Below are 14,363 nucleotides of genomic sequence, written 5' to 3'. Positions count from 1 at the left end.
TTACATTAATCAAAACACCTCTGAATTGTATTGTACGCAAAAGAAATGAAACTTCAAATACCTCAGTCACCCACGTGTAAAAGCACCTACTAAGTACTAAGGTCTCATAGCATTTATGATGACTGATGAGTGCCCCCTAGTGGGTGTCGCTTCCTGTAACCTCTACCTGCATTGAGATTTTCTAGTGTTTGTTTTACCTTTTAAGGATGCCAATTTTCACTCAGCTTCTTTTAGAAATTAAAAAGGAGAAGCGAGCAACTTTCACATTATGTCTGTTTTCTGTGTTATCTGTGTATTAATGCTTTAGTCAGATTGTGACATTACATATTTATGTGACAAGATAATAAATATAAATTTTAAAAAATAACGATTACTTCCAAGTAAAAGTTATCATTATTCCTTTAAATTATAAATTCAAAAGCACTGTTTTTGAAAGGTGAGAAAATAAATACCCTACTTGACAAACTGATTACAGTTCAATGTACTTCAGATACAAACATGCAGTTTCAATTAATTATACATAAATTTTATTTGAAGAAAGCACAACATAGAACCACAGCATTTCAATTAAGGAGCCTGGTGAAATAAGCATTTTCTTTATCTGATATGCTTACACGGTTCTCCGGTTACTATTCAAATAATAAATTTTTAACACCAAAGTTAACTCAAGTGAAGAAGAAAAAAGTCCAATAAGCAGATTTGAGCGATGAGTTTAAAACACTACTCTGTCTTCCTGTGTTCTTTCCCACCAAAGTGTGCTGTTTAAAGTTCCACAACTATTATCGTCTTCCTCTTGTTCCTTAGTGAGTTCTACAAAAACCTGAATGAAAGAAGAGATGTGAATACAGCATGCTGTACTGCAAGTATGTCAACAGACTTTCAGTCAAATTAGGTAAGGCTGTTCCTGTACCACTCAATTCTCAAGAAAGATTTACTGGTATTAATATTATTCAAACAAAAGAGTCATCTACATTAATCACATCTTCTACTATTTTAGAAGATTTACACATTACTTGTTTTATGATCAATATACATAAGGAGAACTGTCCTGATACTTAAAAACGTCAGAAATATTTAAACAATGTAATTGTATCAATGTTAACATGAAATGCTAGCACCATCATCTGCTTTCTTTATCAAACTGGAAGAAACTGAGCTATTCAAAATAAGCAGAGAGCCTAAAGTTGTTAAACTTATATCAAATGTTTAGGAATATTCTATAACAATTTGTCTCTGGTTCATAATCTACTTCCAATATAAACCTAAACAACTGGATATAAAACACCTTCATTGATAAAATATATATATTTTTTTTTAAATTTAACTTTATATTAACAACAAAGCCAAGAGACAAACTACAGAATAGAAAAATTTGGGATCCATATATCAGATTAAGATTTAATATCCAGAGTATATAAAGAACTTCTACAATTTAACAAGAGACAAACAACTTTATCAAAAAACCCAATCAAAAAATGGGCAAAGGATGTGAACAGACATTTCACTAGAGAAGATGTACAAATGGCAGACAGCACTAGGCAGAGGCAGGTGCCAATCAATCCCCAGTGAGACACCATTTCACTCCCACTAGGATGGCCAAGATTTTTTTGTAAAAGCACAAAACAACAAATGTTGGTGAGGATGTGAAGAAACTGGAACCCTCATTCATTCATTCATTGCTGGTGAGAATCCAAAATAGTACAGCCACTGTGGAAAGCAGTGTGGTGGTTCCTCAACAAGTTAAGCATAGAGATGCCATATGAGCCTACACTTCCACTCCTAGGTATATACCCAAAGTCTAGAGAGCAGCAACGCAGACAGACACATGTGCAGCAATGTCCACTGCAGCACCCTCCACAACAGCGGAAGGTGGAAGCAGCCTAGACATCCATCAGTAGAGGATGGACAAACAAAATGTCATACATGCATACAGTGGAATACTACTCAGCCAGAAAGAGAAATGAAGTTCGGACACATGGACGAATCTTGAAAACATTATGCTGAGTGAGAGATTTCAGTCACAAAAGGCCAAATACTGTATTGTCTCAGTTATATGGGATCACAGTGCACAGAGAGCAGAACTGACCGTGGTGACCAGGGGTAGGAGAGAGGCAGGAAGGAGGAGTCATTGTTTAGGAAGCTAACAGTGATGATGGGGAATCTAGCAATACTTATGGGGGATGGCTGAAAAACATTGAGTTGGCAAATGTTCTGTTATATGTATTTTTACAACAACAAAAATTCCTAGATGCATACACACAAAATTAACTTTACAGTACCTGTTCCAATGTTGCCTGAGAAAAGCTGTATTCTTCGATGGCAAAAGTGTGTTTCACTATTAAAGTGGGAAAACAGTATTTTAGTTATCAGTATTTTTAAAGAGTAACATGGTAATAATTACTAAGGTGGCTAACAATCTTTGTTTAAGAAAAAGATCTTTGTAATCAACTCATTTAAATTTGAAGTTGCCACACGGTTCTTTTCCACTCCTTGCTCCCTTCTCTTTCCCACTCCCATAATTCCTCTTTAGTCCTAAGCACCATGTTTAATGTTACTTGTGTTATTCTACCTGTTCTAAGCATCTCCTCCCTGTTACCCTTTTCTTTCATGTTTTCTTTTGATCTTTGCTCCCTACCTCCCATTTTCCAACTCTGATCTATTGGTTCTTGATGTCTTGAACTAGATTCCAGTTATTGGTCCTATTTCCATAAACTTGTCTCTCTTTCTCTTTAGCATGTCTTTATCCTACCCACCACTGCCTCTGAGAGCTGCCAAGATTCACTAGGTTTCTTTAGCACTCCCCCCACTCTCCCGCACTGTCAGGTCTCCTCTGCGACAGCCCCCCCACTCTCCTGCACTGTCAGGTCTCCTCTTTGCTCTCCTGCTGCCATTTGGAGTCTTGACAGCACTGCTGTTTCTTGGCCCAGTACTAAGTCAGGATTCAAGAAACTCAATGCTCCCACTGCTGGACTGAATTGATGAGTGATAATTACAGTGAACTTTACCAGAGATGCAATGTGATAAACTGTGGTGATGTCCACTGGAGACTGTAAAGGTTTATGTGACAATATAATTGATGCATAAAAATCCTCACAGTATTAGTATTTACCTTTATCTTAGATGAAATGAATAAAAGGCTATCTTCTCATTTATTACACTTTCTAAAAACTCTGACTCTAGAGTTCTAATATTTTTAAATTAAATTCTTTCGTAACTTGAGAACTACCTTGAACTTTTCTTCCCCCCCCGCCCCCAAATACTACTTACCTTCTTCCAGCTTAGAAAAAGATTGTGAAAGAGACTGTACATCTTCCTTAGGGATTTTATAGGCCAAAATAGAAGAGAAGCTGAAAACAAAAGTAAGATTAAAATGTAGGAAAATTCAAAGTTAACTACTACTGCATTCTAAAGCTAAAGGTAAAAATTAAACTCTAATAATATGTTTTTAATATGTATTTGGATAAACATTGTTTGAAATTATAAAATATCTTCATGTACATAAAATAATTCTATCCAGCTGATAAGAATTTATAAAAGTTAAAATAGTATTAAATTTAACACGAAGTTAGATATAAAACTCCACTAATCAGTTTATGTTAGCCCAATATCTGTGGTAACAAATAGGTATTTTCACGTAAGAGAGAAATATATATATATGAAAACATTCTTTTTACTCATAGGCTATTTTGCGTGTGTGTCCACATCCATCTCTCTCTCTAAATACACACACACACACACACACACACACACAGGGTGAAAGAGAGAGATAAAGGATGGAAGAGAGAGAGAAAGGCCATGAGTGAAAAAAGGGTTTTCCCAATCCTTAATACAAGAACAAATTTTTATGATTATTGCTCTACAAAGAAATACAGCTAAATTTTTTAACCTTTACCTTTCCTGACGGATTGCATTTGGGAAAATATACTGAATTTCTCTTTGGAGGCGGTCTACTTCTAGGTTTTCAATCCAGTCCTTAAGTTTGATTTCCAAAAAGTAGCCTTTCCCAAATTTACTCTTTAGATGTTGTACTGTCCCAATACATCTGTAGTAATTTTTAAAAAAGAGCTCAGATAAAAAATGACAGTTTCAAAGAATGATTTCTCCCTTAAATCTCTATGACCTTAATTTCTGGAATCATTTTAGATTTACAAAAAGGTTGTAAAGATAGTACAGAGTCCCCAGATGCCCCTCCCTCAGTGTGTTTCCCTAAAGTTATCATCTTACATTATTGTGGTACACTTATCAAAATTAAGAAACCAGCATGGGTACACCACTATTAACTAAACCCCAGACCTCCAGACTTCATTTGGACTTCACTCATTATTCTCCCAATGTGCCTTTTCCATTTCAGGATCTGCCCAGGATGCCACATATCACTCAGTTGTCCTGTTAGTCTTCTGTGACAGAGTCTCACTCTGGCCTTATTTTTGAGGAGGACTGCTCAGATAAATTATCTCTCACTTAGGGTCAGTAGAATGTTTTCCTCATAATCAGATGAGGCTTAAGTTTCCAGAGAGACACTACAGAGCTGAAGGTCCTTCTGATCACACACGTCTGGGGATACATGAGCTCCACCTAACAGATCTCTCTACTGTGAAGTTACTCTTTTCTGTCCTCTGTTCTCTAGAAGTAATTTGCTAAGTTCAGTCCATACTTGGGGGACTGAATCTTTAGACTAATGGAATCCTTTTTTATATATCTATAAAATAAGTTTTATATCTAACATGGCCGGATCTTTAGACTAATTGGAATCCTTTTGTGAGGTAGAACTGTCACTTCTCTCCCATTTATTTACTTAATAATTCTCTATGACTATAAACTCAAGTATACTTATTTTATATTTTAATTATAATCCAATACCATGTCTAACATTAATATTTAAAAGTGACAATCATACCTGAAAAATTCCAAATTGTTGAATAATTCCAAATAAAAGGTAGCCAGCCATGTTTTAGAAACTACTAACATATTTCCAAGTAATTATACAAAAAAGCTACAGTGATACTACATTTTTTTTAACATTTAAATCAATATTTATTACTACCATTACTAATTTTTCTAATGGTGGCATTCAAAAGCCAACCAATCATGTTTCCCCAGTTGGCATGGTATTTAGACATCTACCTCAACTGTCCAGACACCATAATAGCGACCCGGTCACAAACAGCCTCTGCTTCCTCCATGTAATGAGTGGTCAGAATAGCAGCTCGCTTTTTATTTTTAAATGCAGTTCGAATTGCTCGCCTGTAAAACATATAAAATAAACAAAGGAAAACATCTTTATGTTAATAATGTTTGGGTTTTTAAAAATCTAACTACCAGGTTAATTTGGTTAATAAAAGCTTATCAAATAGCAACTGCTGTGACTATTTTATCCTGCCCAACTGTGATTTCTATATTCTAGTTTACTTTATTTGTGACAGCTTATCACATAGAAAGAGATCTCATGATTTTAAAATGTCTCCGTGGGATAAAATTAAGTGCGTCAAACCCACTTCACTTTCAGCACACTAGGTTGTGAAGCACTTACTGATGATGAAAGACTACAGCCTTCAATATGGATTACACCTCAACATAAAGAAAACAAAAACCCTCACAACTGCACCAATAAGCAACATCATGATAAATGCAGAAAAGACTGATTTCATTTCTCAAGGATTTCATTTTACCTGGATCCAAAACCAATGCCCATGGGAGCAGTAGTGAAGAAATCAAATCATGCACTGCATTGGGCAAACCTGCTGCAAAAAAACCTCTTGAAGTGTTAAAAAGTAAAGACGTCACCTTGAGGACTAAGATGTGCCTGAACCAGGCCACAGTATTTTCAATTATACCATGGACTGCCAAAAGAACAAACAAAGCCGTCTTGGACGAAGTACAGCCAGACTTTGTCTCATATACTTTAGACATCTTATCAGGAGGGAACCGTCCCTGCGGAAGGACATCATACTTGGTAGAGGATCAGTGAAAAAGAGGGAGACCCTGAACAAGACGGACTGATACAGTGGCTGCAACAATGGGCTCAAGCACAGCCAGAACTGTGATGATGTCATGGAGTGGCGATGGGTCGGAACCAACGTGATACAGCTAACAACGTATAACAGTAAGTTATGAGAACTGATGCATTTTCATGTATAACAAAAACAGCCATACACTGATAGGCGTGAAGGAAGCCTTGGCATTCATCCAAACCAAGCCTTGCACTAAAGCCCAAAGACTTGGCCAACCAATACTGAACTACCAGAAATAGTTTCAACATAAATTCAAGAAAATAGTCTTATGAGAAAGGTAATTTATTAAAAATGACTAGAAATTTTAAAAGCTTTTCACGCAACAGCATTCATTTACCCATTCTGTTTCAGAATATATAAAATATTGTCAACATCACATACAAAATATAATAGTTATAAAAGTTTAAAGGAATCACTACTATTTCATCATCTGTGTCCAACTGTAAATCCTCCCGTGTATATCACTAGTGAACTACTCTTGTGTTCTACAGGGTGATGTGATTTGTCTCAAGCTTTTCGTTGCCATACTCACCACATGTGCTGTTTGGCTTTAGGATCCATACCTGTAGATGGCTCATCTAGCAGAGTAACCTGAGGATTTCCCAGCATACTCAGAGCAAAACACAACTAGATGGAAAGAACATGGGGGTGGGGAGACACAATTAAGGCTTCACTATAAGGAAGTCTATCAAGATACTATCAGGCAATAAATGATCAAAAAATATACGTATATTCATTATTAAATGAACACACCTTTCGCTTGATTCCTGCAGGAAGTTTCTTTATAGTTTTCTGAAGATGTTCTTTTAAATCAAGTGCATTTGTAATTCTGTGAAATGGACAATACAAAATGAATATACCATGATATACATAAATAAATATCCATATAAACCGCTTGTGATCATTGACAGTTTTTTCTGAAACAGTTACTCAGTTAACCTTTACTACAATTATGTAAATTCCAATTTATATAATTTTAAACAAGTTAACAGCTTAACAATAAATGCCTTATTTTAAATTGAAGCAAGTTTTGTGACACCTATGTATATTCCTTCTGTAATAAGAAATAGAAAAATCACCTTTTATTTTCATAGCTATCATAATTTTGTAAATATGAAAATGGAATAACCATATTCTATTAAAATTATGATCCATGGAAAGACCTGTAACACAATTTTTAAAAATGAAAAATGTTTGTTACTTTCCCTCAAGTAACAAAAGGTTCTAAAAATTTTACCTGCTTATGACTTCCTTCATGTCATTTGCACTCATTCCTTTCACAGCCCCATAAATCTCAAAATGTTCCTGCAACGTACTATCTGGCCATAGTGGGTTCATCTGAGGGCAGTATCCTATACACTTAGCGGAGTCATCATCTTCAGTCGATTCTGAAGAATAACCTCCTAGAAATATCTACAGAAATACAAAGCTATTTTTAATAACCATTTCTGCTTAATTTGCTTTTGTGAAGGAAGTGATAAGTAGATTAATTCCACCCCCTTCCTACAGCCAGCATATTGTCAGGTCAGATTTTTACTCTTCTTTTAATGAACCAAGTACACAGTTAAATCAGAGTTCAGTGACATGGCCAGAAAGGGTGATTAGGAATACAGGGTTGAGTGGGGAGGGAAAGTCAGCATTTTAAATAGAAGGATCAGGGCCTCATTGGAGGTGACACTTGAACCAAAAAGATAAGTGAGTTTAATCATTTGATTTTCTAGGGGTGCAGTGAAGTAAATTACGTAGTGTGGCTTTTCTAGCCATAAGTCTTTTGTAAACTCTGTGGTGGAATTTGCCATGAGCAACTGAGTAGCTCCTATTGTTAAAGTCATCCACTTGGGGTATTTCTTTTGGAAGCAGCAGGAAATAATTTTCTGGGAAGTTCGCTCTCTCTCAGGTGTATAGAATTCTGATGTTGGGAATGGCTGCTTTGGGCCACTCTGCCAGGCTCCAAAGGAGCCCTTCTAGAGGCAGAAGGAGTCATCTTACATTATTGTATACATTGCTAATAGAAAGACGCGCTCCTGAGAGATGTGAGAGACACATGCTGCTGAGAGACACAAGAGATGCACACTACTGAGAGAGCAATGTGCCACTGACACTGCTGGCTGCTGAGTGAGACAGCCAGCCACAAGAGACTGAGTACATTTCTGAACTTGAATTATAGCCTGGTGATTCCCTAATAAACCCCATAATCTGTGAGTTCTGTTTGGCCACTGCAGTGAATTATCAAACCCAGCAAAGAGACGATGGGTGCTGCAGGAGGAACGGTTGGTGAAAGGGCTGGAGGGAGGCATGTCTGGCCTCCCAGGAATATGCCTTGGACTGCTGATGGTGATTCTGTCCTCCTCTTGCTGGGTTAGAGGAAGTCAGACGATGTGGCCCCCTTTGGCAAGGGGGTAAGGTATAGCCAAGACAGGAAACAGCTAAGGTAAAAACCCCAAAGGACTATTTCTGGCATTCTCCAGGAAAGCAGTGAGCCAATATGGACAGTATGAAGTTAGCAAGGGAAAGAAAAATAGAAGATGCAATCAGAGTAGTTTTGAGAAGTTGGTAAAGGTATGCTTGCAATGAGACTACTCAATGGCAGGATCAAGGCTAGCTCTCATATCTCCTAAAGATAAGACAACTGTCTTAAGCTGGCTGACAAAATCATTCATCCAAAGCTAAACCTGGTGCCACTGAGTTGACTTCTAGTCACAGCAAACCTACTGGGTAAGATGAACTGCTCAACGGGGTTTCTAAGACTATAAATGTTTATGGAAGCAGACTGCCACACCTTTCTTCCTCCACTGAGCAGCTGATGGGTTCAGACAACCAACCTTTCAGTTAGCAGTCTAGAGCTTAACCACAGCACCACCAGGGCTCCTATATCACCCATACATGTAATAATTATGAAAGCAGAAACACAGGATGTATATGTGTCTGTGTGTCTGTATATAAGTAAGTATGAAAATTTCACTGTGTACATTATTTTCACAGATAACTAAAGAGAGCATAATTTGAAGAAGTTATAATAAGAAATTAATACTTGAAACAAATATAAAATTTGAGCACCAATATTATAACTAATCATTAGGAAATTTATTTTGATAAAAAAATATCAATCATATTCAATGTATCTCATATCCTTGTATATCATACCTGGCCTGAAGTTGGTTCAATATCACCAACCAGGATATTAATAATTGTGCTTTTCCCTGCACCATTTGGTCCCAGTAATCCGAGGATCTCACCTAAAAGAAATAATAGGAAAATATCATCATACACAAATCATATTGAAAATAGAAATTACTTTTCTTGGAAAGTTATTAAGAAAAATTAATTGAATACCAGCCTTTTTTCACACAGAAAGAGACATATTTAGTTGCCACTTTCTTTACTTTTCTGGTAAGAAGAAAATCTTTTCTGTCATCATATTCTTTATGCAAATTGCTGACCATGATAGCTGGTTTCTAGTAAAGGAAATCGGATTTAAAAACAGAGTTATAAATCACATAGCTATCAGGAAATGACAGGCTGCACATACCTCATGTCCATATTATAAGAATTACATTTGCTAATAATAGGTCCTGTACAAATACATATCTATGACTAAAATTACAAAAATATTTTTTCAAAGAAAAGATGTGCTTTTCAGATTAATTCATATGCAGAGAACAATATTTTTTTCCAGATTAATGCTTATGCACTGGGAATTAATTAATCAGTCCACATTTAACCTGACTTAGCTATAAAGGCTAATTTACCTCTTCACAACACTGGCAATTCATCAGCTCCCTGACTTTCAGTCTTTCAGCTTTCACATCTTCATCTTCATCTTCATTGTTTGGTGGTTCTGGAAACTTCTTAGTTTTAGACTTTGTCGAAAGGTTCCTAAATATATAAAGATAGTAGATTTTCAAATAATTAAAATACTAAGACATTCAGGTACCATATGGAAAAAGACTGAAAAAAATATACCAGCATTAAGATCTGTGGTTACGTCAGAAAGGTGGTGTTACAAATGATCATTTTAATTCACTAATAACTATTTATCAATGAATATGTGTTTAATAAATACAAGAATATATTATCTAAATTCATGCACTTAGTCAACACTATTATCTGTGAACAGTATACATCAGGCACTATGCCACAGAGAGAAAGATGGATGAAAAAACCTGGACCCTTTTCTCCAAGAATTTATAGCCTGGATGTAAACAAAATCATCCAGGAGAGTAGAGGTAGAGTCTACTCTGACTAAAGTCAGAGCTCTTAAGAATACCATTTTTCAGGATAGACAGAGGAAGATTGCTTTGCAAACATGCTTACAAAGAAGACTTTGAAATAAAAGAGTGGTAAGGAGGCAAATAGGTGACATTATGGAAAAGAAAGGAACAAGAGAAAAGCATAAGGGGAAGAAGTCAATCATATTAAAGCCTGCAGATTAGTTCAACAAGTTGGCATGGCAAAAAAAGAAGTCATTGGTTATCCTACCACAAATAGTATCAGTGCACAGGTTAAGGGTAAAAACTAAATTGAAGGGAGTTAAGGATTAAGTGGAAAGTCAAGAAACAGAGATAGATAAAGGCTATGGAAGAAGAAAGATGGGTTAAGGGCTAGAGAGGGATTCATGTTCAAATGAGACTTATGGGTTCTGACATTTACTATTTTGCTTTTACGTGGGAAGATGATCTTCCCCCCAAAAAATCCTACTGAGATCCAGAAGAGGAGGATACAGAAATAGAAAGGAAAACTAATGAAGCAACATCCTAAAGTACTCGGGATGCATAAAGACATGGACAAGTGGAGGGGCAGCGGTTCCTCTGGGAGTGGGCAAAGGCAAAAATGATGCAAGATGTGGAGAAATTTATAATTGATAATTAGGTGTTTTTGTTTTCTGAGATAGGTAGCAAGATCATCTATTGAGAAGTAGGTAATGAAGTGAAGTGGGATGAACTTAGGAATCTGAACAATACAAAAAAGGTTTGGGATAACTATTGAAGAAATGCTAACTAATAAAATGTGGTAGGGTTACCAAGCAACGTTAAAACAAAGTTTACACATATTATCAGTCTTTATGTCTGTGTGATTTTTCTCTAGCATATGGTTAAATTCATTATTACAGTTTTTAGTGGCCAAGTCAAAGAGATACAGAAGTTGAGAATGCTGAAAGAGGGTTAATATATGAATCATGTGGACAAGGATGGATAGAGAAAAAAGGAAAAACAGTGATTAGTCAATATAATTGAGAGAAGAGGGAAAATTTAGGGCTGTAAAACCATAATGAGATTAGGAAGAAAAGTCCTATATGACTAACAAATAAGGGTTAGAAATTTTAAAAATACATATAATGGTAGAACTGGACACCAAAATTTAAACTTTTGGAGATGAAGTAAAAAGTGATATCATGACACTGGTGCAAATAAATAGTGGAAGTGGGGCAGAGGCTAAAGTCACTGGTTTGTAGAAAATAAAAAACTGAGGGGTTAAGGCATTAGAAGGTTATGTGGATGCTGAGTCTACCCTCAAGAGGGCAGAAGAACAGGGTGAAGAGGAAGCAGGAGAGCTGGATGCTCAAATCCTCAATGGATGCGGGGAGCCTCCAGTGGTTAATATATAACCTTTGGACGTTTCAATACCAGTGGCCATTATGTTGGTTCCAACTCACGGCCATCCCGTGTATGCCAGAGTGTAACTGTGCTCCATAGCATTTTCAATGGCTGTTTTTTTGGAAGTAGATTACCAGGCATTTCTTCCAAGGAAACTTCAACCTTTTGTGTGGACTAAGGTGTGCCTGACACAGCCATGATATTGTCAATTGCTTCGTATGCATGTGAGAGCTGGACAATGAGTACGTAGACTACCAAAGAATTGATGCTTTTGAGTTGTGGTGCTGGCAAAGAATGCTGAAAGTACCATGGAGTGCTAAAAGAACTAACAGATCTGTCCTGGAGGAAGTGCAGCTAGAATGCTCCTTGGAAGCAAGAATGGCCAGACTTCGTCTCACCTACTTTGGTCATGTTGTCAGAAGGGATAATTCCCTGGAGAAGGATGTCATGCTTGATAAGGTGGAGGGTCCACAAAAGAGGGGAAGGCCCTCAATGAGATGGATTGACACAGTGGCTGCGACAATGGGCTCAAGTACAGCAAGGATCATGGAGCTGGTGTGGGACCGGGCAGTATTTTATTCTGCTGTGCATAGGGTCGCTATGAGTTGGACACAACTCAACAGCACCTAACAATAACAACTACTCTGGTGGCATAGTGCCTAAGGCATTTGACTGCTAACCGGAAGGCTGGTGGTTCAAACGCACCAGCCACTCCTCGGAAGAAAGATTGGGCAATTTACTTTCCATAGAGATGCAGCCTTGGAAACCCAAGTAGAGGTTGCTATGTTGTGGTTACCTAGTGCTGCTCTGACAGGAATATATCACAAATGGGATGGCCTTAACAAACAGGAGTTTATTCTTAAAATTTGGAGGCTTTAAGTCCAACTTCAATGTGCCAGGCTCTAGGGGCTTGGGTGAAAGCCCCTCAACCCTGGGGTCCAGCTCTGCCTCCTGCTCCTGGCCCAATGGAGCTAGAGGTGTTTCTTCACTCAGACAGCTACTGGCTGCTGAGGCTGAGAAGCCCCAAGGTTGACAAGTAAAAAGGGCACAGTCCCGATGTTACCAAACCACACCACAGGCCATTAACTTAATGAAGTCCATTGTAAGTCCCAAGGTCGGCAGAGCATAGTAGGCTGCCGAGCAACGACATGGCTACATGCAGGGTCCAAGCGTGCCATAGGCTACAGACTATCCCCAAGGCTTCACCTTATATACAGGAAGCAGACCACATCCCAAAGGCAGCAACCCAGCTGCTTGTGGTAGATCTCATCATGGAGTTGATTGCCAGTCTCATCACATGGGGGAATAACTACCACCAGCTGCCCAGCCACTCAACCAGGCCCAGCCAAGTTGACACACAAACATAACTACCACACTATGAGTCAGAAATGACTCAATGACAATGAATTTGGCTTTTTTTTGGGGGGGGAGGGGTCTACTTTGAGGAGGCAACTCTTCCCCAGTCATATTTTGACTGTCTTCCAACCAGAGTAGCTTATCTTGCAGCGCTGTATCAGACAACGTTTCACAGCTATTCATAAAGTTCTCCACTAGTATATTAGACAGTGTTTCACTGCTATTCATAAGGTTTTCAGGGACCAGCTTTTTGAGAAGTGGAAGATCCTGTCCTTCCTCCCAGTCTGTCTTCATCTGGAAACTCCAATGAAATCTGTCAACCGTGGGTGACCCTGCTGGTATGTGAAATACCAGTGGCATAGCCTCCAGCCTCACAGCAACATGCAAGCCACCATAGTACAACAGACAGACGAGTGGTGGCTAGCTTTGTACAGTGTATTAATATTCAACAAATAAATAAGTAAGCAAAGTTGTGAGTAATATAAAAGGAAATTCAAAATAAAATCAGCACCAAATCAAAAACAAACTCACTGCTATCAAGTCGATTTGACTCATAGCGACCCCCTCCTTGGGTTTCCGAGGCATCTCTCTGGAAACAGATTGCCTAATCATCCTTCTGAGGAGTGGCTGGTAGGTTTGAACCCCCAGCCTCTGGTTAGCAGTCAAATGCCACCAGACTTCCCAAATTAGTACCAGTAACTATATTTCACTCCACATCTCTTAATTAAATGTAAATTAACCATGAAAAGAAACTGCACAGATCAGGAAAAAGTACTGGCAAATCATGTATCTAATAAGAGACTTATATTCAGAGTATGTGAAGAACTATTAGAACTCAATATTATAAAGACAAATAACTCAATTTTCTATAATGAGAAATGGTTTCAATAGATGTTTCTCAAAGATACATGAATGGCTAATAAGCATGTGAAAAGATGCTCCATGTCATTAGTCATTAGGGAAATTTAAAACAAAACCACAATTAGATACTGCTTCACACGAAATAGAATGCCTAAAATAAAAAAGACAATGGTATGCATTGTGGAGAAAGTAGGATCCTTACACATTGCTAAGAGCTCTGGTGGCATAGTGCCTAAGAGGCATCTGACTGCTAACCAGAAGGCTGGTGGTTCAAACTCATCAGCCACTCCTCAGAAGGAAGACTGGGCAATCTATTTCCATAGAAATACCCCCTCGGAAACCCAAGGAGGGGTCACTTTGAGTAGGAACTGACTCCATGGCAGTGAGTTTGATTGTTGGTTTTTATACATTGCTGATAGGAACATAGTATGATGCAGCCACATTGGAAAACAGTCTGGCATTTCCATATGACTCAATTATTCCATTCCTAGGTATTCACTCAAGAAAAGTAAAATCATATGCCCACACAAAAACATGTACA

General features: G+C 37.7%; 1 protein-coding gene across 1 annotated transcript in view; it reads right to left on the bottom strand.

The window, feature by feature from the left end:
* Nucleotides 1–712: 712 nt before the first annotated feature.
* ABCA5 (ATP binding cassette subfamily A member 5) overlaps nucleotides 713–14,363 on the bottom strand; it is a 74,100-nt gene continuing 60,449 nt past the window's right edge. The window contains exons 28-38 of the mRNA XM_007959692.2: nucleotides 9,761–9,887; nucleotides 9,349–9,466; nucleotides 9,156–9,247; nucleotides 7,249–7,424; nucleotides 6,765–6,840; nucleotides 6,544–6,638; nucleotides 5,125–5,244; nucleotides 3,893–4,042; nucleotides 3,268–3,347; nucleotides 2,280–2,335; nucleotides 713–820 (exon numbers count right to left, since the gene is read on the bottom strand). Coding sequence (XP_007957883.1) covers nucleotides 713–820; nucleotides 2,280–2,335; nucleotides 3,268–3,347; nucleotides 3,893–4,042; nucleotides 5,125–5,244; nucleotides 6,544–6,638; nucleotides 6,765–6,840; nucleotides 7,249–7,424; nucleotides 9,156–9,247; nucleotides 9,349–9,466; nucleotides 9,761–9,887 — 1,198 coding nt within the window. The remainder of the gene's footprint in view (nucleotides 821–2,279; nucleotides 2,336–3,267; nucleotides 3,348–3,892; nucleotides 4,043–5,124; nucleotides 5,245–6,543; nucleotides 6,639–6,764; nucleotides 6,841–7,248; nucleotides 7,425–9,155; nucleotides 9,248–9,348; nucleotides 9,467–9,760; nucleotides 9,888–14,363) is intronic.

Source organism: Orycteropus afer, unplaced genomic scaffold (genome assembly GCF_000298275.1).
Source record: "Orycteropus afer afer isolate SDZICR_OR568_19922 unplaced genomic scaffold, OryAfe1.0 scaffold00018, whole genome shotgun sequence".
Classification (NCBI taxonomy): domain Eukaryota; kingdom Metazoa; phylum Chordata; class Mammalia; order Tubulidentata; family Orycteropodidae; genus Orycteropus; species Orycteropus afer.
The sequence above is the reverse complement of the archived record's forward strand: the minus strand, read 5'-3'. Positions and strand labels throughout refer to the sequence as shown.